The sequence below is a fragment of the Triturus cristatus genome, chromosome 8 (genome assembly GCF_964204655.1).
Source record: "Triturus cristatus chromosome 8, aTriCri1.1, whole genome shotgun sequence".
In the NCBI taxonomy this organism is placed as follows: Eukaryota; Metazoa; Chordata; class Amphibia; order Caudata; family Salamandridae; genus Triturus; species Triturus cristatus.
The window spans coordinates 1092024795-1092049008 of record NC_140591.1 but is presented as its reverse complement, the minus strand read 5'-3'; the positions used below and the strand labels follow the sequence as shown (position 1 = coordinate 1092049008).

The following is a 24214-nucleotide window of genomic DNA, read 5'->3' as shown; positions in this document are numbered from 1 at the left end:
TTAAGGAAAACTCATGTGTTTCCATTGATATGGCGCTCGATTGCCCGCTAGTGGGCATAAATGACGGTGACAATTGGATTATTTTACTGATATGACCCTCCAGTGGGTATTTTTGTTGACCAATTCCAGTTCCCCAATTGCTATAATATGGATGCAATTTTGCAGTGTGTTTAAAAAAGGAACTGGTTCGATATTTTAACGGCTGACTCCGCCGTCTCCACGCCTTTTCGCACCGCCTAGAGCACCGGAATGCCGTAAAATTGAGTCAACGCTGTGCCACATATATAAACATATATATAATCTGCATAGCTATATAAATACAAATATAAATGCATGCATACATATAAATATACATATATGCATAAATAGGCATGTTATGTAACCTGAAAGTTTGAACAACACTAATACAAGCAAAGCTAAAAAGCCACCTAATTACAAACAGAATTGCTTTAACTTAATCGAGGGCGAGACTTATTGCATTTTCAATGCTTGTTTACTTTGGTTCCATCAAGAAGGCATTCAGATGTGTCACACATTTGCCATAAATTCTGAATGGTAGCACTCTAGTTGCTCATTAGATCACTGTAGTAAAGCTACTGCTCACCAGGGAAGTCTGCTGCTGGTATTCAAAGTGAATGTTTCAGTCTGCATGTCAGAATGTATTAATGAAATAGAAGAGGATTTGAGTAGTCACTCAAAATGTGCCCTCATTTTTCTTTTTTCAGCACTAATCATAATTTCTATGGCAAAATGAACCCCCTCATTGTGTTCCTTTTACATTAAACTACTCACTCTCTACTACTCACTCGCTACTACTCTCTACTACTCACGCTCTACTAATTACTCTCTACTACTCTCTACTACTACTCTCTACTACTCACTATCTACTACTCACTCTACTACTCTTTACTACTCTCTACCACTCACTCTCTACTACTCTACTACTCACTCTCTACTACTCTCTACTACTCTCTCCCTACTACTCCCTCTCTACTACTCACTCTACTACTCACTCTACTACTCACTCTCTACTACTCTCTCTCTCTACTCACTCTCTACTACTCACTCTCTACTATTCTCTCTACTACTCACTCTCTACTACTCACTCTACTACTCTCTACCACTCACTCTCTACTACTCTACTACTCACTCTCTACTACTCTCTACTACTCTCTCTCTACTACTCACTCTCTACTACTCACTTTAGTACTCTCTACTACTCACTCTCTACTATTCTCTCTCTCTACTACTCACTCTCTACTACTCACTCTCTACTACTCTCTACTACTCACTCTCCACTACTCACTCTCTACTACTCGCTCTCTACTACTCTCTACTACTTACTCTGGTACTCACTCTCTACTACTCTACTACTCTCTACTAGTCTCTCTCTACTAATCTCTCTACTACTCACTCTCTACTACTCACTCTCTACTACACACTCTCTACTACATGCTCTCTGCTACTCGCTCTCTACTACTCTCTACTACTCACTCTACTACTAACTCTCTACTACTCCCCACTACTCACTCTACTACTCACTCTTTACTGCTCTCTACTGCTCACTCTCTACTACTCCACTACTCTCTACTACTCACTCTCTACTACTCACTCTCTACTCCTCTACTACTCCCTACTACTCTCTCTCCACTTCTCATTCTCTACTACTCACTCTCTACTACTCTCTACTACTCACTCTCTACTACTCTCTCTCTACTACTCACTCTCTACTACTCACTCTCTACTACTCTCTACTACTCACTCTCTACTACTCTCTACTACTCACTCTCTACTACTCTCTCTCAACTACTCTCTACTACTCTCTACTACTCACTCTACTACTCACTCTACTACTCACTCTCTACAACTCACTCTCTACTACTCTCTAGTACTCACTCTTACTACTCTCTCTCTACTACTCTCTACTAGTCACTCTACTAGTCTCTCTCTACTAATCTCTCTACTACTCACTCTCTACTACTCACTCTCTACTACACACTCTCTACTACATGCTCTCTGCTACTCGCTCTCTACTACTCTCTACTACTCACTCTACTACTAACTCTCTACTACTCCCCACTACTCACTCTACTACTCACTCTTTACTGCTCTCTACTGCTCACTCTCTACTACTCCACTACTCTCTACTACTCACTCTCTACTACTCACTCTCTACTCCTCTACTACTCCCTACTACTCTCTCTCCACTTCTCATTCTCTACTACTCACTCTCTACTACTCTCTACTACTCACTCTCTACTACTCTCTCTCTACTACTCACTCTCTACTACTCACTCTCTACTACTCTCTACTACTCACTCTCTACTACTCTCTACTACTCACTCTCTACTACTCTCTCTCAACTACTCTCTACTACTCTCTACTACTCACTCTACTACTCACTCTACTACTCACTCTCTACAACTCACTCTCTACTACTCTCTAGTACTCACTCTCTACTACTCTCTCTCTACTACTCTCTACTAGTCACTCTACTACTCACTCTCTACTACTCTCTACTAATCTCTCTCTGGACTCACTCTCTACTACTCACTCTCTACTACTCTCTACTACTCACTCTCTACTACTCACTCTCTACTACTCTCTAATACTCACTCTCTACTACTCTCTACTACTTACTCTACTACTCACTCTCTACTACTCTCTACTACTCTCTACTACGCACTCTCTATTACCCACTGTCTACTACTTTCTACTACTCACTCTCTACTACTCTCTACTACTCACTCTCTACTACTCACTCTACTACTCTCTACTACTCACTCTCTGCTACTCTCTCTATTACTCTCTACTACTCACTCTCTACTCTCTATTACTCATTCTCTACTCTCTACCTCTCTACCTCTCTCTACCTCTCTCTACCTATCTCTACCTCTCTACCTCCACCTCTCTACCTCTCTACCTCTACAACTCTACCTCTTTACCTTTACCTCTCTACCTCTCTCTCCCTCTCTCTACATGCACACATATGCACATATATATATGCATATATATGCATTTATTACCTACTGGCGGTCGCCAGTAGGTAGTTATAGTTAGGACCTATTTTCCATAGGAAATCCGCAACATTCTATTCTCAATAAGTCTGGCGCCGGTTGACGAATCCTTGCAAAATTTTCCAAACTTTTGGCCAGCTCCACTCCGCTCCTACCCTGAACGTTTCGGGGTGATTCGTCAAGCTGTGGCCGAGAAAAAAGGGGGGTCCCAAAACGCGTTACCCCATGCAATTTCCCATAGGATCTGTTGTCGCAGCTACAGCCCGAACCGCTGAACGGAATGACACCAAATTTGGCAAAGAGGTAGTCCTCAGTTCAGACTCGTGCCTTTTGCATTAATGGTGTGAATCCGTTTAGTAGTTCCTGAGAAAATTAGAGTTAAAAGTACATAAATATCTATGCCGGGGAGGATCCGCGGACCCTACCCGCACCGTAAGCGCACCCTCCCCGAACCAAGCGCGCACCCTCCTGATCGCGCGCTGAATGCTAATTGGCTGTCGAGTGTCTGTCTACATTCGAAACCAGGAACTGTTGGCAGCCATTTTCTGCCTCGGTAGAAGCGAGGCTGAAGAAGCAAGGGGAATAAGTGTGTAAAACATATAAAGGGGGCAGAGTGGAAATACTCTGACCCTCTAGAGTTGCTTAGGGGGTCCTAGAAGGACCGCCTGGGGTCCCCCATTTTTTTCTTCTTTTAAACGGCGGAATGCGCGCACGGTGCGCGCATCCTATCGCGTTGGGTGCCCGAATTCTCTCGCGTTGGGTGCGCGGATCCACGGAATTCTTTTTTTAAAAAAGACAAGAAATCATTGGTTGTATGACTACTTTCTACACAGAAAGGTAGGGTGTATATTTCTGTTTTTTAAAGGTATGATTCTTAATGGTTGACAAAAACAGATTGTAAGGAATATCATATATGATAAGCTGATATTTTGAAAAGTCAAGCACACTTCCTGTCTTGTTTAGCAACATTGTGTGCTGAACTTGTGACCTGTGTGCTCAGTGCAGTGTTCCATGAGCTGTTTCTATGGTAACAGGTAGAAGGCAGATTGGGGGAAGGGTTGAAATGTATTTCAGTTGGAAAGGGTTGAAATGTTTAACCAATAGAAATGTGTGTTTGCTTTTGAGTTTATGTGTGAAGGATTGTGATTTGATGTTTACATGTATATGTGTGGAAAATGAAAGGGAAACTTTTCCATTCTTTGTTTTTGCAGAAATGTTTATTAAAACCAGTTATATTCCTACCATGTTATGACTTTCTTATTGAACTAATTGTTTCTTAAGGTACCAATGTAAAGGGTTGGTTCTTACATTTGCTATTGAAGCCGCAAACCCTCTTTTATGCAATGTTCTATAGAAAACGCTCAAAAAAATTGAAAAGTATGCCTTACAACTCAGGCTTAACTTATTGAACATGGCACATTCCTGCCGCTGCAAAATGTTGGGATCATCTTTGTTCAGCATGTTCACTGTACCATGATCATCTTTGGTCAACTTTGTTTCTCTTTTCCTGGTGAATGGGTAATTACATTGGTCTCAAACAAACTTTGGGGAATAGAGAAAATTATTGACTAATTGAGGGAGTCTTGTGGAGGTTTGCTAACTTGGATAAAGGACAAACGTTTCACGAAATATTAGCAGGCTTATGATACTACAGAAATGTTGATCGTAAATCCCTTTTATGTGGCAGGCCATCATTTTAGAATTTTTTGTCTATACAATAGAACCTGTCCCCTAAAAGATAAACTTCTCTACCCATAAAGATTTAGCTGGCTCAAACTCTAATTAAAGTGACACAAGGGCTTCAAAGACAGGCCCAATCTAGTTTACAGAAGATGACATCAATATGTCGCAGCTTTTTGGAGATGCTTAGAGTTAGCATGGCATTTGGCATCAAACATAAAGCCAGAAAATCTAGAATTTCATTACCACTACATGACATGATGCTCAGGTTTGGATTCACAGCATCTAATGGAAATTTTTACTCAACTAGGCCCACTATTATTACCAATAAGAAAAGGCATTGTATGAGTAAGTTTGTGGATATTTTTGATTGGGGATAATATTCTGAATTTGATACTTGTTTAGAGACTTACCATGGTACCCTGATTTTAATCTTCCTTTTTGAACTCATATATGATCTAGGAGATGCTGCCTCCAAGCTGTTCTCGCAATACCTACGGTAGACAGATTGGGTGTGGTCTCTAATGCTGATGACATCTACATCACAAACAATAAGTTCGATGAATACCTTCAACGTGTAGAGCATGTAGAGAGGATAGTTACAACACTAGCAGAGAAAGGGTACAAACTGAATGTCAGAAAATCCAAAATATGCTTTTAGAATGTAATATTCCTGGGGTATTAGTAATCCAGTGAAGGAAAGGGACTTGCATCAGAGTTTCTAATGAAGTACGAGATATTAGAACCGTCAAATAATCTTAGGAAATTACAAACATTAAATTGATTTCTTAATCTTAGGTGAACATATCTTCGCCGTAATGCAGACTATGTAAAACATTGGTGCCAGTTGACAATTGCTACATTTACACGGGAAGACTGAAAAGAACACACTCTAATCCCTAAGGACTTGTTAAAGGACATGATTGCAATGGCACATTTACAAGCATGAGACAAGAAGCACAAATGTGATACAAATAATTCCATACCAGTCAGGATATGCATATATGAAGTACAATGAAACACCAATTACCCTCAAATCTCGATTGTATTTTACATCAGAAGAGTATTTTGCTCTATTGGCTAATGTTTTCACAGTAATACAGACATAACTCATTAAAGAAAGGCCCACCACCCAAAGTAAGAAAATAATCCTTATGATGCCAATACCATCTCTGCCAATAAAATGATTATACCAAATGCCAGTGATTTAGATGAGTCCTGGGTGGTATGGTACAAACACAAGCCAGTTGGGTAAAACCATTTGTGGATGATCTAACATTTAAACCAAAGGAATGCCTCCAGGATCAACAAACAATTTCCAAGACGTTGTCAGTAGAGCCATTACATGAATATTGCCATGGTTTTTGCTTAAGTTGGACAGCGCAGCCTGTAGCGGGCCCCAAACAGTGGTACTCCGCGGCTTGTGCAGTTGAGTAAGCAGTTTTTGATGATTCAGAATTTAAAATAAACATATACATGTGAAGCCCTTAGGTGACTCAATTGTATAAACAATAGCATTAAATTGTCTCCTCCTATCCTTAAAGAAAGCTAATGCTTCATTTCCCACATTAATAGCATTAGATATTTAATTGTGTGTTCACAGATGCAATGTAGATTTAAAACAATGGTAATCCAATGGTTACAAAGCTTCTTGGAAGACAGAGATAGGAGATAAACTGTTCTAATCATGGATAGCTGGCTTCAAAAGACAGCTTACATTGGTTGATGAAATCTGTTGCACAGGTACAGAAATGCAAAGAAGCTACTGTTTGCAAACTAGGTTCCTCAGAAATATCCTCAGCAGTCATCACATAGAAATAAAAGTCTGTCTTCTGGCTTCCCAGAGAAGTAAAACCACTTCCTAGGAAAAGATAGGCTCCATAAAGTCACTATTCTGCAAACTGGTGATGGAGAACTATCCAACCAATCATGTCGACATAGCATGATTAAATCAACTCATGAAAGAATAGGCTCAGTGCATGTAGGAGTTTTGGATACACCACTGTGAATTTTGCAGGAGCATTCCTGGTGTCTCTTAATACCTAAACACACTAACAAATATGTCGTAGAGTGTAAAATTTGCCAGCAAAGAAAACATTCCTCCATTCTGAGGCCACCACAAACTTCCTTGGTGAAAGCAGAGCAACACTTGCATTTTGTTTACCTGGATCATTTCAGTCCATTAAAGCCAATAAAAAAATACAAATTTATACTGATGGGGCTAGTTTCTTGCACACAAATTATGTGGGTGTGGCAACAGTGTAAGACCATGTTCATACAGTTACAAAAGACTTGCAGTACTCAGTATCAATTGGTGGAGTTTGTATCTTTCACTTAGATCAAGTGCTGGCTTTTATGTATAAGGCATCAGTGAAAGCACTTGCTGAAGTTCCAATAAGCTTGCAATTCTCACACCCCTTAGGCCTAGTTCAAACGGGGTCATTAAGAGAGTCAAACATTTGCTTAGGCAAGCATTGACAAAGAGGGTCTTAAGTAATGACGCGCTCTTGCTAAAGAACTTAAATAGTGCACAGAGTTTTAAATAATATGCTATACATTTTGTTGAACTGTCCACCGATCAGTCAAGATGTATGTACTAGATCTTTCAGAAGCAAAAAACCCAAATGATCTGCCACCCTGAAGCAGACGCCACAAGTGCACTTTCCCAGGGGGACAAAGGTATCCCAATTCTTGCACTGAATAAAATGACAAAGTTTGGACCGCTCTAATGCCAGCATATACTAAGGAACTGCCGATGTACGTTTATAAGTCAGAACCCTTGTTGGATGAAACACATTGGCTACTGTGGCTATTATTCTTTGGCACACTTTTTATAAGAACAAAATAAATAAAGAACGAATGAACAAAGACATTTTCTTCATATGCATTAATTACATGCTGGGTGCTAGTGTACCATGAGTGTTGTTATTGTGAACAGAATGAATTCTTATGCTGAACCTTAAATGCATCTTATTCGATACAATCACTAATTTTGAGTGCCGATCCACTGATTACTAATTTTCCCCATCTTCACTTAGTTTGTCTTGCCAAAGGTATGCAAAGATTATTTCTTTCCACCTCTTGATCAATTTGAAATACATGTTCTCATGTGGAAGACTTGCTGCTAATTAACCAAGAATGTCTCTATAACTATTTCCAGGTTTGCATGTGAAAATGTGGGTAAAATGCAAATATTTGTGGGTCATGTCTGACTCTAGAATGTTGCTGTAGGAGGATATGGGATTCATAGCCAAATATGCCTCTTTTCTAAACCCTTTGTGGTATGGATGCCCATACAGGGACATGAGGAATCATTCTTTGTTTTAACAGTGTAAGGGAGAACAGGTCACACAGGACTGTGCAAATGCTTCCTTCCATTGAAAGCCCTGTAGGAAAGGATTGACTGCTGCAGGGCAGTGTGCCTTATTCTTCCAATTACTACTGTAAGGGAAGACAGAGTTATTCACTACAGTAAGACATTTTTCAGAACGATTGGATATGCCTTCTATGCTGCATCATAGAGTAAGCAACCCTTTACTTTAAAAATGGTATTGGCTTGACTTCCCCTGCTGGATTTATACATTGACTGATTCTGTGTCTCCTCCCTAAAAAATAAGGGCAAAGTTAAAAAAAAAATGGGTCACGTTCTTCTAACCTCAATCCCCCAGAAAAATATTTATAGCAGAAACGTCTTCAGTACCGATCTCTCCTCCAAGAATTTGTTTGCCTATTTAGCTTTCGAGATCCTTAGACATTATCCTATTTATTTCTTCATCGTAACAGTCATTGTTTATCCCACTTTACCATGTTGATGCTTGTTTATCTGTAATTGAAGCAGTCATTTTATTTTATTAGACCCCTTAATCTGAATTTGGATTCCTGTCTTTGGTGATGTAGATCAGGCACAGTTTGGATACTCCTCCAGAAGTGGCCTGATTAAGGGACAACGTATTATCATCATCCAACCGCAAACTATAATAAAGCAGCTATGGTTTTACTACCATGATATGAACATTTAAATATCGACCTGCCAAAATAGACAATGTCAACCAGAAGAATATTATGATGGTAGGTATCCATAGGTAAGTTTAGGTTTACTATGCTAAAATCCACATATATGTACCTTGATGATATATATCTTCAAGGTAAATAGATGTGGAGATCCAAGTACTTAATCAATCCTTACATATATGTACACTAACCTTAAACCTATTCCTGTAGTTTACATTTGAAACATGATATTTTAAAAGGTCAATGTTGTTATCCTTGATATTCTGGCATGCAACAGCAGCCTTGCTCTGCAGCCCTTCTAGGAATTGTGCTACTCTTTATTACCTTCTGATCACGTTTCATGTCAATTCCCCTTCCCAATTTTCTTGTTAGCTGGTGAAATATATTAGCTCATGATGTATTCTGAGACTAAGCTTGTTGCAGTGAAACTTTATCGTAATTATCAATTTTCGACATCATCATTCTTGGATCTTAAAAAAACATTGTCTTGTGTGTTTTTTTAGCGGTGTCATTGCCCTAAAATCCATTAGAAAGCAAGTACTGTGCAAAAGAGTTGTGCAAAATCTTAAAGGAATTCCACATCAACATGTTGTTTTTCTATAACATTGCAATGTTTAGGAACATTTCAATGAACTTTATGAAGTTTTGCAGTGCTGATAAACTTTATGAAGTTTGTGTTTTTTCAATTAGCAAAAAACAAATAGCAGGTGAAACCAATATTATCATGCACACCCTTTTGAAAACTCTCTTAAAATGCATATTTTTGTGCACTAAATGTTCATACTCTGAACCTACATCTTGCATTCCATGTTCAAGTTCTATTCTGCACTCTCCAATCTGCATCCTTCCATACCAGTCTCATATCCACCTTTTTTGGGGTTTCACCTAGTCAGTGCATTTACCGTCTCTGCAAAGCATGTTGTTTACATACAGCGGACTTACATTCTGCCCACAGCTTACCATCTGCTAGTTTCAGTGTTGCTTTCGTTTTATTCATCCCCAATTGCCATGGCATGCATGGGTCATGTCCTCTTCTTGTGTTAGGCCATCCCCTGGAGCATGGACCAAGTGCTTGTGCCCATTCACTGCTCCTGTTTTTGGAGCTACTTTCTTTTGGCTGTTCAACCAATCCATATGTGCTCATTTATTCAGTTCATCTCCCATACCCCTGTCCGTGTAGTTTCTATTCATCCCACCCACTCCCCATCCATGTTGCTTCTCATCCTTCCCCCCTCTATCCTGTACTCCATGCCAATGCACTCTGTGCCACTGTACTTTATGCACTGCACTCTACTCTATGCCACTGCACTCTACTCTAAGTCATGGCACCCAACTCTACACCAATGCACTCTATGCCTCTGCACTCTGTGCTACTCTTCTCTACTCTACACCACTGCCCTCTAGGCCACTGCACTCTACTCTCCACTACTGTGCTCTATGCCACTGCCCTCTACTCTACGCCACTGCACTCTATGCCACTCTACTATACGCCACTCCACTCTTCGACACTTCACTCTGCTCCAGTGGAGTCTACTCTGCACCACTCTACTCTATGCCACTGCAACACTCCACTCTACACTGATGCACTCTATGCCACAGTACTCTGCACCACCGTAATCTACACCACTGCACTCTACGCCTCTGCACTCCACGCCACTGTACTCTTTTCTGCACCACTCTTCTCTATGCAACTGCACACTACATCACTGCCCCCAATGAAACTGCACTCTACTCCGCAACACTCTACACGACTGTACTCTACACCACTGTACTCTACAGATCTTCCAGAATATTGCGGCATAGATTACAAAATCTTGCGACACAAAAATTGAAATGTTGCGGTACAAAAATGGAAATGTTGTGGCAATATTGCGAGACTTTATCTTACTTGTATGATTCCTTTTCAGCTTTAAATCAATTGAACCTCTTTGATCAGAATATTCAGATTTGAAATAGGCATGTTTAAAGTATCTGGGAGAGTTTATTTGTAATACATTCCATTGTAATAACATTTTGGAGCACAGACAGTGACACTGGAATTATGCAATTCTGTCGGGTGCTAGCATAATGCTCAAAGTGGCGTTTTTGGCATAATTATGGATCTGCCACATTTGTCACATAATCCACCATCTGTGGCAAAATCTGCAAATTAAAAAAAATAAATGTTTCTAGCTCAGACGGATCTAAAGTTACAAAAACTTTAGTGACACATGTTCCTGTGCAGTGGAAGGCACATCACAAAAGATTGACTGGCCATCTTTCAGTTGCTTACTACTTTGCTTGGGTGTCGAATTGGTACTAATAAAGTGAAATCTTTCACAGACAGTGTTACCATGTGTAGAAATGACAAAATATTTAAGTAGTACTATCACAACATTTGTCACATTGCGCCACATAATTTTACCTTTTCTGCTGCATAATTTTCTCATCCTATACTGCATAATTTCAGTGGCCTCGAGTAGAGGGTAAACCAAGCACAATAGTACAGGGTGGCTAGCCATCCTGTTTTCTGTGAGATTGTGCGGACTTGGGGATGTTTATCCCATGTCCCAGATCCATCTGATGTAAGGCACCAAATGTCACAAAATTAGCCAATTAGAGATGATACAGAACAGAAGGGCATAGGAGCAGGAAGATACGATGTATGGTGTGGATGGACATGATGCCTGGAACATCGATGCAGGGTTTCCTTCTTTCATCTTTCATCCCTATAAGATGATTTGTGAAGAGGTGCATTTCAGCAGCCAATGTTTGTTTACACAATGGCTGGCGGGAGGAATTTAAGAAATGCAGGTGTCATGGATGAAGCTAATTCAATGATCTCGATGATCACCCTATGCATATTGTGCTGGAGGACCACAATCTCAACATCAGTGTGACAATCTTGCCCGGATTAACTTTTAAACCTATTGGTTACACAGCTGACAGCATTTCTGTTTTTTTGCTCATTGTTATTGATTGCGTGTTGTGTAAATTCATTTTTAACAGTGGTGAGTGGTGGAAGAATTCACATGCTTCATTGCTGGGGAACAGCCATTACAACGCGGTTTTTACCACGCGTGGCCATTACATCGCATGCGTTACAACGCATGCGATGTTACAACGCTATGCCATTACAACGCAAGTCTTTACATCGACTTGCGCTAGATGGCGTGCTAACATTACAAATAATGTAGTTTACTATCCCAACACCTTCCCTACTGTTAAGTGGACTGGAGTTGGAATAGTAAATTACACTTTTCTAATGTTAGCACGCCATCTAGCGCAAGTCGATGTAAAGACTTGCGTTGTAATGGCATAGCGTTGTAACATCGCATGCGTTGTAACGCATGCGATGTAACTGCACGCGTTGTAATGACTCGCGTTGTTACGTCATACATCCTTCATTGCTATTTTTACTATAGAAGTAAAAAAAAGAAAGATGAACTCGAGGGAGTTTATGATCTGAGGTGAAGCGTTTCAATATCGAAATGATGTAATTTTCAGAGACTAAAGGACAGAAAGTAAGATGGCATTACACTTTGGATGGCCTTGAATGGACACAGAGCCCTCTCGCTCACACCTCGATAATGGTCGTTTTTTTTGTCGCATTGCATCAAAAAACTTTTATCTGACAACTGAATATGAATGTATTTTTTAAAAGGTTCTATCTAAATGCTGCAGTCTTTGGTATTACAATGAACTGTAAAAAATAGGTACTCACATTACTGAGTTTCTTACAATTTAGTTCATCGACTTTTAAGGCTGAAAGCCTGAATTGATTTAGTGGGACCCAAATACATAACCTGTTGGTGACACTAAAATGAAAGCAGTGAGTGCTTGGCTCCTTGAGTCGTTTGGCCCTAAAGCACCTGATGACATCTCTGCCCTCATCTTCTTATTGCCACCTTTGAGCATTATGCTCGCACCCTGTAGACTTAAAAAAGCACAGCACTCTTATAAGAGATCAGTACTTCACAGTAGCGATCCCCATTTTACTTTAACTCTGAGACGAATGTGGAAACAGTAGATGGCACTGGCGTGTTTCAAAAAACAAAATGCAACAAAAAATATCAACAAGTGCGACGGGTCTACTGAAATAATTGGACCAGTACTGCGTGCCTCAGCCAACACACCTCTCTACCAGCAGCAAACTGCTACCTTCCAGCAGTTTTCTCCTCAACACTTTCTTAACTCTCAGTTTTAAGACCTTAATTTTCAGAGGTTGCAAAAACGGATTTTGGAGCCTGAGTCTCAGGCCTCTCTGACCTGCTCCTGACTCTGAGCGAACTGTAGTGTAAATCTGTAAATACTGCAGCATGAAGCACCTATCACAGCTGTTATGGCGGCACGTAATGACAATAATCAGCCATAATCAGTCACAATTTTTCAAACAAGGAAGCAAGTGCCGTAAATAAATTGTAAGCCTGTGAACCTTTTTCTTTTTTGCGGCATAAATGGTACATATCACGCACATTGCGCTCCTTACCTGATTTTCCGATTTTATATAGAATCATAAAATCGCAAAATGCTGGAGGCTCTGACTCACTGCACTCTATAACTCTGCACCACTCTATCCTATGCCACTGCACTCTACGACACTGCACTCTACTCTGCACCACTCCACTCTACACAATTCTACTCTGCACTACTCTACTCTATGCCATTGCACTCTATGCCACTCTATTCTGCACCACTCCACTCTGAGCCACTGCACTCTATGCCACTGCACTCTACTCTGCACCACTCTACTCTATGCTATTGCACTATACACCACTGCACTCTAAGCCACTCTGCTCGACTTTACACCACTTTATTCTATGCTCCTGCACTCCATAACACTCTTCTCTATGCCACTGCACTCTGCGCCATTGCACTCTACACCACTCTACTCTACTCTGCTCCACTCAACTTCATCCCACTTCACTCTATGCCAGGGCACCATACACCACTGTACTCTACTCTACTCTGCACCACTCTATGCCACAGCACTACACACCACTGCACCACTATACTCTACTCTGCACAACTCTACTTTATACCACTGCACTCTACACCACTGCACTCAACTCTGCACCACTCTACTGTATGCCACTTTACTCTACACCAGTCCACTGTGACTCTAAACCACACCACTCTACTCTATGCCACTCCACATCACCCCACTGTTTGCCACTCTACTTTATGCCACACCACTTCACACAGTGACATTCTACATCACTCAATCCCACTACACTCCATACAATGCCACTCTACTCTACAGCACTTCAGTCTATGCCACTTCACTCTACCCCTCTCTACACCACTCTAAGCCACTCTACTCCACTCCATTCCACTCTATGCCACTCCACACCACTACACCATGCCACTCCACTGTTCTACTTCACTCTGCTCCACTCCACTCTATGCCACTCCACTTCATGCCACTCCACTCCAATCTATGCCACTCTACTCTACTCTGCGCCACTCCACTCTACACCAGTGCACTCTATACCCCTCTACTCTTCGACACTTAACTCTACACCAGTCCACTCCACTCTACGTCATTCCACTCTACTCTATGTCACTCCAATCTATGCCACTTCACTCTACACCATGCTACTCTACACCGTTCTACTGCACCACTTCACTCTATGCCACTTCACTCTACACCACTCAACTCCACTCCGCTCTACTATACTCTACTCAACTCCACACTGCTGTGTAGCATGGCTAGAAGACATTGCAAAGCCACTAGCTCTTGCATAGGCGAAATCTATTGACTTTGCCAATGCTTGTTTTATTCAGTGGAATAATTCCCTTAACTATTGATCCCTGCAGGGCTGAAAACTTCACTCTGTCTCCCCTATGACTGACCATTTTATACAACTGACATAAGTGTTCCACCAGAGAAAGGTTTGATTACATTATTTTGTGATTGACATGCATTTAGGAGCTAGTCTTAAAATGCTGGGGACATTAATGATTCCTCAGAAGTTATCATTAATACGTATCATGAGCATTTCTTACCCACTAAATTAGAAACTCTGTGATATTTTTGACTAATTAGATCATTTAATGAAAAGATAATCTTCACAGTTCTCTCTCGACATATAAATCTATTTTCCAGAGGACTGTTAATTAGTCATTATAATTTCTACTGTATACCCATAGGCTGGTTTTATAGTCATTGTCTATCCTAAAAACCTTGCTGTTTTAACAACCATACAGATAACATAAGTACAGTGAGAGTCAGATTACTAAATAAGTTAGGGTGTGCAAAAAGGCTGTTAGAGTGCCCCAGTTCTGTACAATGTGACCCTTTATTTTTCCCACTATCACATGCAATAATAGAGCACTGAACAAACAAGCTCTATACAGTGAGTGATGTGTGGGTGGCCTAATGAAGGGGTTCTACGACCAAGTCTACCCTGCGTGCCCTATCCCGCACCGTTGCAAAGGCTTGGATGCAGTGCTTAATTTGAGCTGATGGTTTCAGGTGGGGACCACAAACACTCATTTTTGGCGACAGGCACGTGATTTTCCTCAACAGACTTTGATCCAGAGCAATAGAGTGAAAAAACACAAACGGGGGAAAGAATGTGGAAGAGAAATATGGAAAAATAGTGACAAAGAGAGAAAAAAGGGATTAAAAAACCTGCAAGAGTGAAATAAAAAGGCAAGACATGTCTGGTGGTGGATTAAAGAGGCATAAGGCGGACTCAAGACTATGCTGCCTAGGAATTCGGCACCCTGACCTTCAATAGCACCTGCCATGGGCTTCTGAGCAAAATCCTTGGGCCCTAGTGCCAGTGCTTAATTTGAGCCAGAGGTTTCCGGTGATCAGCACCAGCACTTAATTGTCAACACCGACACTTATGACAGTCTGCCACATGGTGGCGCTGTTTGATTAATTCAGAAATAAGCAACAACAACAGTTGTTTATTAATCCAATATACATTATAAATTACTAATACCTGCCACTCAAGCAATTCTCATAGCTTTTTGGGGTCTGGAATAGTCTGAATTTTCACACTTGTAGGAGTGTGATGGTTAGTAATTGTGTTGATACCGTCATTATCAATGCTGGCAGGGGCAATGGGTGGTGCAAGCTGCAGTAGGCCCTGGTACTTATATTTTACAAACAAACCACTGAAAAGCATTGTTTTCCAAACTAAGCGATGCTTGGAGGGCTGCATTGCGCATCCGAATACTATCATTGCTTTCATACTCAGAATGAACCCAGTCACAACACCACAAACAAAGGATGCAGACAGTGCAGGCAGCATCAGCTGACAACCTGGAGTGGTCCCTCATGGGTTTACTTAACTTTGCAAATCATTTGATATCTCTTTACATGTCTGTTGGTACATTAGCAGTTGCAAACTTGTTCATCACTGCTCTGACCCATTTATATAATTTATATGTGGCGCAGGCTGTCATTGGCTAATGATGTGCAATGAACTGAGAAAGGTTTTAGTAAATCAGAAATCGTTTTTCCACTTTTCACAGCTCTATATTAAATGTCACTACAGCTTTGTACCTGAAAGAACAAGCAACTTCGTGTTTCAACTTTTTGGGAAAACCCCAAACTACCTTTGACCCTAAATCTCAGATTCAGTAGAGTCCACATGGAACATGCACACAAACAGACATGCGTACAAGGTCCAGTCTGGCACCTAGGTCTCATTTATTTGTTGCTGTCATGTGTTATGGGTTTGCACCCCTCAACCTGTTATAACCCCCAACCCTCTGTTGCCCTCCTCACATTTTAACAGGAGATTAGCAGGCACAATCATAAACTGTTACAAAAGTAGAGAGGGAGGCAGAGCTAGAGGCTAGGTTTATCCTCCTGACAGTTATGTAGAGAGACAAAAATCGAGTATTTCAATCATAAACTGTATCATGAAAAGGTTTTTTTGGATAGATAAGGCAGAAACAACAATAGAAAGGTGTGGTAATAGCGCCTTTCCTGTTAAATCAATACAAGGCAGTCAGAAATTTGTTTTTCCCTTGGCAACACTAATTCTAAAGCAACCTCTGCTTACCTGTTGATGCTCCCACTGCACCAATCAGCACTGATGGAATAGCAATCACTAGACAGCCGAATGCCGCCAAGAAGGAAAGCACTTGAGCGTAAGTCGCCGAAGAAGCAGAAAGGACCCGCTGAAAGTAGGCCTGCCAAGGGATTCCTCCGAACACCTGTAAATACAACGCATAGAGCCCTGACATCTTTGAATATTCAAGGCTGCACATCTCTAACATAAGACCACCAGTTTACAGTACGTTTTAGGGTCTGATTTGTATACAATGGGAGATGAAATGCAAACAATGCCATGGTAAATAAGACTTGTTGCTGCTGTCTTTACCCTTCACAATCCCAGATGCCAAAAGAAGAGATGTATTGTGAAATTTGCTGCTTTTGAAATTAGAAAGGAATGATAGTTCACTCAGGAAAACAGAGCTTGACATGACTGTAGCGATGAGCTCATATTAGGGTTTCAATCTGTCCGGTTTTTTTTTCTGGCATGACCAATATTTGTATGTTCCAGCCAGCACAAAAATTAGGATTATCACTTTTACACCCCCCTAATAAATGTATTTTCTGCTAAATATTTGGGTACAGGTGCTTACAATCGGGTATGGTGAGGTGTCTGTCGAATTTCAACAGGAATTGTTACATACTCACATCAAAAACACACACACACTTTTCCCTCTCTTCAACAATGTTGGTTATTTTACAAAAGAATGTGTTTTCTCTCATTTAGTACCCCTACCAATCCGCATTCGTCTCCCTTTTCATTGCCCCTTTAGCCCCTCTCATGTGCCCTACTTGTCATATAATGTATTTTAACATTTTATGCCAGCGACATTGTTGGAAAATCTGAAGCTCCCCCCCCAAGTCTTACTGATCAAGCTACGCCCCTGGTTCTAGAGCTACCTTAACGATCCTTCACTGACAATTAACGTAACCAAAGACAGAAAAGCCACATAAGGAATTAATCCAGACCATTTTATATAAGGCTCTAATTGAGTATCATGTCAAGGTCTTTGCAGAATCTTAAAACGTGAACATATGGGAAAGATGTCAACCCTGAATGAGATAGAGGATTTAGAAATAAATCAAGTGGGGTCAATAGAAGGCTGGCATGCCATCATCCCCTGTTTTAAAATTTGTTCCTGGGTTAGGTACCTGCTCCCATGTTCATGCGCTTCCATATTGCTTCCGGTGAAAGCCTTGAAACTAGGGTTGGGCAGAACTTGCGGCATTTCTCTCTGAGGAATTCTGTGGAGTTACATGGAAACTTTGTGAGATTCCGCAGAGTTCCTCAAATGGGCATAAATCGGCACGTCGCACTGATTTTTTGCACCGGGAGCTTGTCCTAAGCTGCAAAATCACCGCGAATGACACCATGCAGAGGGTGCTGCTTCTTTGCTGCCACTCGAGTAGATTTTCCACTCGAGCGGCAGCTTTCATACTGCGAACAGTCACGACCACCCACGTTGAGAAAATCTTGCCAGGTGCCCTCCTAGTACTCGAAAATCACGCTAGGGGATGCCAATTCTCACTTGTGCTCACCAACTTAGCTTTGGCAAGCCACGTGCAAGAAAAAATACCGGTACGCGATAGTTGGCAGAGTTTGGCCAGAACTCTGCATTACAAGCGTAACATAGAGTGCTCAAAACCCCTCGAACTCTGCCAGTGGAGTGGAATTCATCGCCCACCCCTACTTGAAACACTCATTGGTCCCAGGATACTTTAAGTTTACCTGTACACTACAGCTGAATTAATTTGTCCAATAAACAAAAGGGGAAATGGGTGCCATGTTGGAACAGTGTTAGAAATCGTCAAGCTCAGCTACAGAAAGGGATGAACAAATTGAGGCCAGGAGGAGGCAATTGAATCTTCTCTGCCAAACTATCCAGAAGCCAAATGCTATGATCACTAACACATTAAACGGACAACCTACCCAAGAAAGCAATTATTACAACTGAGAAAAAAATACCACAAAATGAACTAACAATGTCATCACACTAAACACACTGATGTATTCAATTCAATGCAAAGCTTTATTGTTTAAGTTAATAAAAACCATAACAATATCATGATAGAAAAAGAGGTTAGACAATTTACAAACATTAAAATTGTTTAAAAGACATGTAACTATTTTATCCTAAAAGCAAAAAGCAGAAGCCTTATCATGTAAACAATTAAAAACGAAGCATGATTCTGTATCATAAAATTGTCGACGGAGTTGGTATTTCATCCAATGTTAGCATTAAAAGCATTTAGCATTTAGAATTTCAATAGGGTTGGCGGATTGCTGGACATTACTGGACGAGCAGCATTTAATTCCTTCGACCATTTGATCTTTTCATAAAGTAATAAAAATGTCAAGTCAATTGAGGGTCTGTTGTACCAAGCCCTTTGATGATGGCCGATCTGCAAGTTCGAATGCTCCTATCCTTAAAATCTTTTTTTAGTAGCAACACTCAAATAGATTTTAAGAAGGGGCAGACACAAATGAGGTGACTGAAATCTTGCTATGCTGTGCCACATAAGCTACATATTTTGGAGCCTTTATACTTCCATGCAGGTTGATCGGCCAAACTCGGTAATACCCCAAATCTAATCGCCATTAGCTATCGTCTCAAATGAGGTGAATACGTTGTACTTAGGTATTCTGCCAGTTGTGATGATGTATAGGATTGAAGAACCATCCAAGCATGGGACCTTTTGGCTAAAGTGCGTTTATCTTCTATTAATGATTGAAGCTTGGCTGCTTTGTTTTTCATTCTGCGGAAAACATCGAAGGAGGGGTTCTGGGCCCAAAGTTCTGTTGTGTTGGTTTCCTTCAGTGCAGTTTTTAGGAATTTGCCGTAACTTGAACTTGGATCGTCTTCCTGGGCTCGCCACAGGGCATCATGTAAAATGTTGGATCGGTTCTGCCAAAGTTTGTACCAGGTGTTAATTACGGCATATTTTCTCCCTATCTCCTGATGGATAAGTCCGAATTCCAATCAGACCTGAGCCGGGGATGCATTCTGAGGTACACTAAAGACTTTTTTATACTTCTTCGTTTGCAGTGAGACTAGGAGTTTTGCATCCTTGCCATTTAACACTATGCTCACACAAGTTACTGTTGGTAATAGTTTTGTGGCCATCACTGCTATTAGTGGCCTAAAGGATGGACCCTGTAATTTTTTTGTAAAGCACAGAAGGCATAAATAAGGCCATTTCCTTTTTTCCAGGTATTGTTACTGATATTGGAAATTCACTTGATTGTCTATATATACCCCAGGTATTTATATGTACTAACTATTCCAAGGCTTGTTTCTCCCAGCTTGAGCGGATATTGATGTCGCGGGCGATTCCTAATTGACATAGTTTTTGTTTTTGTGATGTTGATTTCCAGATCGTTAGCCTTGGTGAACATTAATAGTTCATTAAGTGCTCTTTGTAGGCCAACTCTGGTTAAGCTAAGCAGAACTTTGTCATCTGCATACCAGAGATGTGTTATGGGCAGTGTAGCCAGGCGCGGAGGATGTGAATTACCTGGTCCAAAAGTGGTGAGAGATCTGCCATAAATAGATTAAATAAATGGGGGGCTAATACGCAGCCTTGTTTAAATCCGATCTCTGTTTGTATTTTCCTGGGCAATTTTGTACTGTTTGCTATTTTCACACGGACCCACGTGCATGTGTACAATTGTATTATGGGTCGTAGTATTGTTTCCGGGAAACCCAATTTCTGTAATTTACTCCATAACAGACCACGATTCACACGGTCAAACGCAGCTTTAAAATCTATAAAACATAGTTGTAGTTTTCTTTGCAGGCGTTTGCACTTATCCGCTATTGTGGCCACGGCTAAAATATTTGTTATTGTGCCACACCCTTTACGAAATCCTGTTTGGTTGAATGGAATCAGCCTGTTTGTGTTGGACCATTCTACCAGGTCCTCCAGGATTAGTGATGCATAATATTTAGCTTCAACATCAATTAGTGCAATTAGCCTGTAATTTGCCGGGTCCGACCTGTCGCTACCCTTAAAGATCGGATAGATGATTTACCCTTTCCAGCTTGGGGGAAGGGTATTTGTTGTACTGATCTCATTATAGAGGCCTGCCAACGGAATTGCCCAATAATCAGGATCACTCCTGAAGATGGCCTGCGGGATGCCATTTGGGTCAGGAGCCCCGTTGTTGCATCCCAATTTTATCATTCTGGATATGTTTTCTACTGAGTGGTGTTGACTGACCGGGGCTAATGGTAGCGCTGAAATGGTACTAAGGTCTTGTGGTCCAGTTGAGTTCTTTCCTGAGTGTTTTTGCTCCAGAGATTTGTAATTGTTGTCCGTTTCTCTTTTAAGGAATGGTGTGAGGTCTTCAAATGTTTTACTTAAATGTGCTACCCATCCTGTCTCCGTTATGGAGGCATTATTTATTACTTGTTTTGATCTTGTTGTACCATTTACTAGTTCCCAGAAGAGCCTGTTGTTAGTTTGTTTGGCACAGGAAAGAAAGTTTGTCCAGAATATCTCCTGTTTTGCTTTCTGGTCCTTTCAGATTTCCTTTTTATACAGCTTCCTGATATTCTTTATATTCTCCCAGGCGTGATGTGGGACTTTGGGCATCTTGTTTTTCCTAATCGCCTTTCACAGTTCTTTTCCAAGCAAATAGGCTTTACTTTAGATGTTTACAGTATGCTTCTTCCTTATTTTACACTCATTATTGATTTTGGGAGCTTGATTTAACAGTTTGTTGGTGAAGATGGACCAGTTCACTGCTAAAATGTTGCCTGGAGGGATCTTTGTTTCAAATATTTTGTTTGCTAGCAATGTTAGTTCTGGAAGTGTTTCTGCTGACCTTCGAATATGCTTCAAATTAGTTGTGATCAGATGGCCTGTCTCAATGGGGGCTTGCCGATTTTTTGGATAGTTTGTTTATAATTCAAGTACCTGATATGAATGGTCACTTTGGGTTGAGTACTTGATAATGTATTTCCCCACAAGGGCCAGCAATGGAAACGTCAGGATTGTATAGTCTAATATTGACTGGGTATGTGCACCCTGGTAAGTCCATCACGGAGGCATATCATTTTTTGTTCTACCATTTAATACTCACAAGCCAAGGTGTTCCAAGGCTAAAACCAGCTCTTGCCCATTCAAATCATGTTGTTTTGTTGTTGAGGATGATTGTGGAGGAACTGACCAGAGGTCAGTAGCCGCTGTTAATTGCTCATGTTCATCCGGTGTATAAATTAAGTATGAATTAAAGTTGCCAGTTATTATCATCGCCCAAGCTGGGTTTCCAAATCTGACTGAAGTGATTATCGACAGTAGTTTTTCACACTGTAAACTCCTTTTTTCTCGCACGTGGGTGCAAGTAGACATTAATTAGTACGACTGTTGTTGTTGGGTACTTGAACCATTGGTCCATTTTAATTACTTGTAGGTCTGATGTCGTACTAGGTAGCTGTTTAGTTTTAATGTTTAGTGCCGTTGATATATATACTGCGAGGCCACCCTTTGGTCTTCCATATTTGTGTGTTCTTGTTGCCGTTACATGATGGTGTGTGTAGTTGGCCACTTCCTTGCGCTCCATCAGCCAAGTCTCTTAGAGTGCGATAATCTCATAGTTCTCCCAGTGTGTCAGAGAAGTGTTGTCCTGTAGTTCTCTTTTTTGCACCAGCAATATTCCAGGATACGAGCTTTAAGCTATTATAGTTGGTGCTTTTTCTCTGTGTAGCAAGTCATTCTTTTTTCTGATCATTTAGGCTGAGGCCATTTAGTTCCAATTATTGGTATCTTGCTGTGATGTTTGTCTGTTTCTGATTTTTTCTGAATTGCTTGATTTTCCCCCTGGCATTTCATAATACTGAGTACACTGGGATGTTGTGTTTGTCTATACTATGTCTCCTAGGTGCCTTTAGCAGAGGTGAGGGATAGCGTGGTTTCGATGGTCTTGCCATTGTAATACCCCAACCTTAGAACTGTTGTCTGGCATTCATTCTTGAAGACACTATTTCATCGTTTTTCCAAGTCAAGAGGGTTTTTTTCCGTATGCCTATTTTCTTCTTGAGGAATTAATTTAATTGACAACAAATCTGTGGTGGTAAGATGCTTTAGAGTTGGAATTTCAGCAATTAGTCTCAGTATATTTCCTCTATTGAGGAGGTGTAATGAGGTGTTCGTATAATCTGCCTATTCCAACTGATTTCTTGATTTATATCCTGTGCAGATGCTGTAGGGGGTGAGTGTTGTAATACCTCTCTGTGGTTGGTCCCAACTCTACCATCTTTTTGCATATTTATTTTTATTGTAATCTTTTCCTTCTGTGCCTCTTCTTTTGATGGACTTCTCTGCTCCATCTCAGGGCTGCCCTTGGTCTGCACTGTATGATTCCTAACATCAATTAGTCGTTTCGCAAGTATCAAACCTGGTATGCATTTTATTTGCTTCTGTCTTCCTTTGTTTTTGGCGTGGATGTCATCTATGGTTGTGCTGATAACTTCCTGCATTACTTGATTTACTGTTATTCTGCCATTGGGTTCTCCTTGACTTGTGTGTAGAGCTTTCTGTTTTGTTCCCGATTCATATTTGTGTTGCGGCTGAACCTTTCTTATTTTTGATTCTGATGATTGTTGTCAATAAAAGCTGTTTGTGTTTGCAAGATTTACTGTGAAATGTAAGTCATGCCAAAAGCATATTTTAAACATTGTGTTCCAAAATAAACACAGTAATACAAATCACAGTGAAAAACAGGGCACCAAAAGACACCTGTCAAAATGTTGATTTTAGTATACATACAAACCAAATGCAAAAATGAAGCACACACTGCAAGCAATATAACTGCATAATGGAGCATGTGTGGCAAGCACTATAAGTAAATGGACTTCATGCATCAAAGTGCACGTGTGTACACACACACACTATGAAAGCCCACGTCGGACAGCTCCTAACCCAACTGAGACAAATCTGCTTGCCAAGGTCCATTGCGATGCAAAGACAACCAAACAAACATGTGGACTCATTAAGAGCTCCATTAATGCCCCCCCTAAGCCTCCTCATGCGCAACATCACACTCAAGAACAATATGCTATCAGGTTATTCTCCTTAGTGTATTATGACATTTTGTGCCTGGGCATGACAGTCCAGCAAGGCAGAATAGGCATGTTACACCTACCTATCTAAAAGGGCGGATGTCAAGTCTCACATGTGGTGCAACCTGTTCCAAGACCATTACAGCTGATACGACTGCACAGAGGGACTTCTTTGACATCAGTGACTTTCCCTTCTCTACATGGACTACCAAATGCACACAGATAGCCAACAAGAAGCTCTACAGCTGCTTCTAAATCAACACCAGCCTCGTCTTCCAATAGGTCTGTGTGTTAAACTACTTTCATACAGCTGCAACAGTGGTTATAATTCCTAGGACATTTGATCATATATTGTCAGTAACCATTGAACTCAAATGTCTGCATACCCAAGCCAGCATCATCTTTTGAACTGCTTACGTAATTTTCAAAGATCTAAAAGTTAA

The 24214-nt window shown here is 40.8% G+C and overlaps 1 protein-coding gene across 3 annotated transcripts in view; it reads right to left on the bottom strand.

Annotated features, from left to right (window-relative positions):
- Positions 1-24214, bottom strand: part of SLC5A7 (solute carrier family 5 member 7) — a 356953-nt gene that overhangs the window by 32433 nt on the left and 300306 nt on the right. For all 3 annotated transcript variants that reach the window (XM_085622621.1, XM_085622622.1, XM_085622623.1), the window contains one exon: positions 16715-16868. In XM_085622621.1, coding sequence (XP_085478747.1) covers positions 16715-16868 — 154 coding nt within the window. The remainder of the gene's footprint in view (positions 1-16714; positions 16869-24214) is intronic.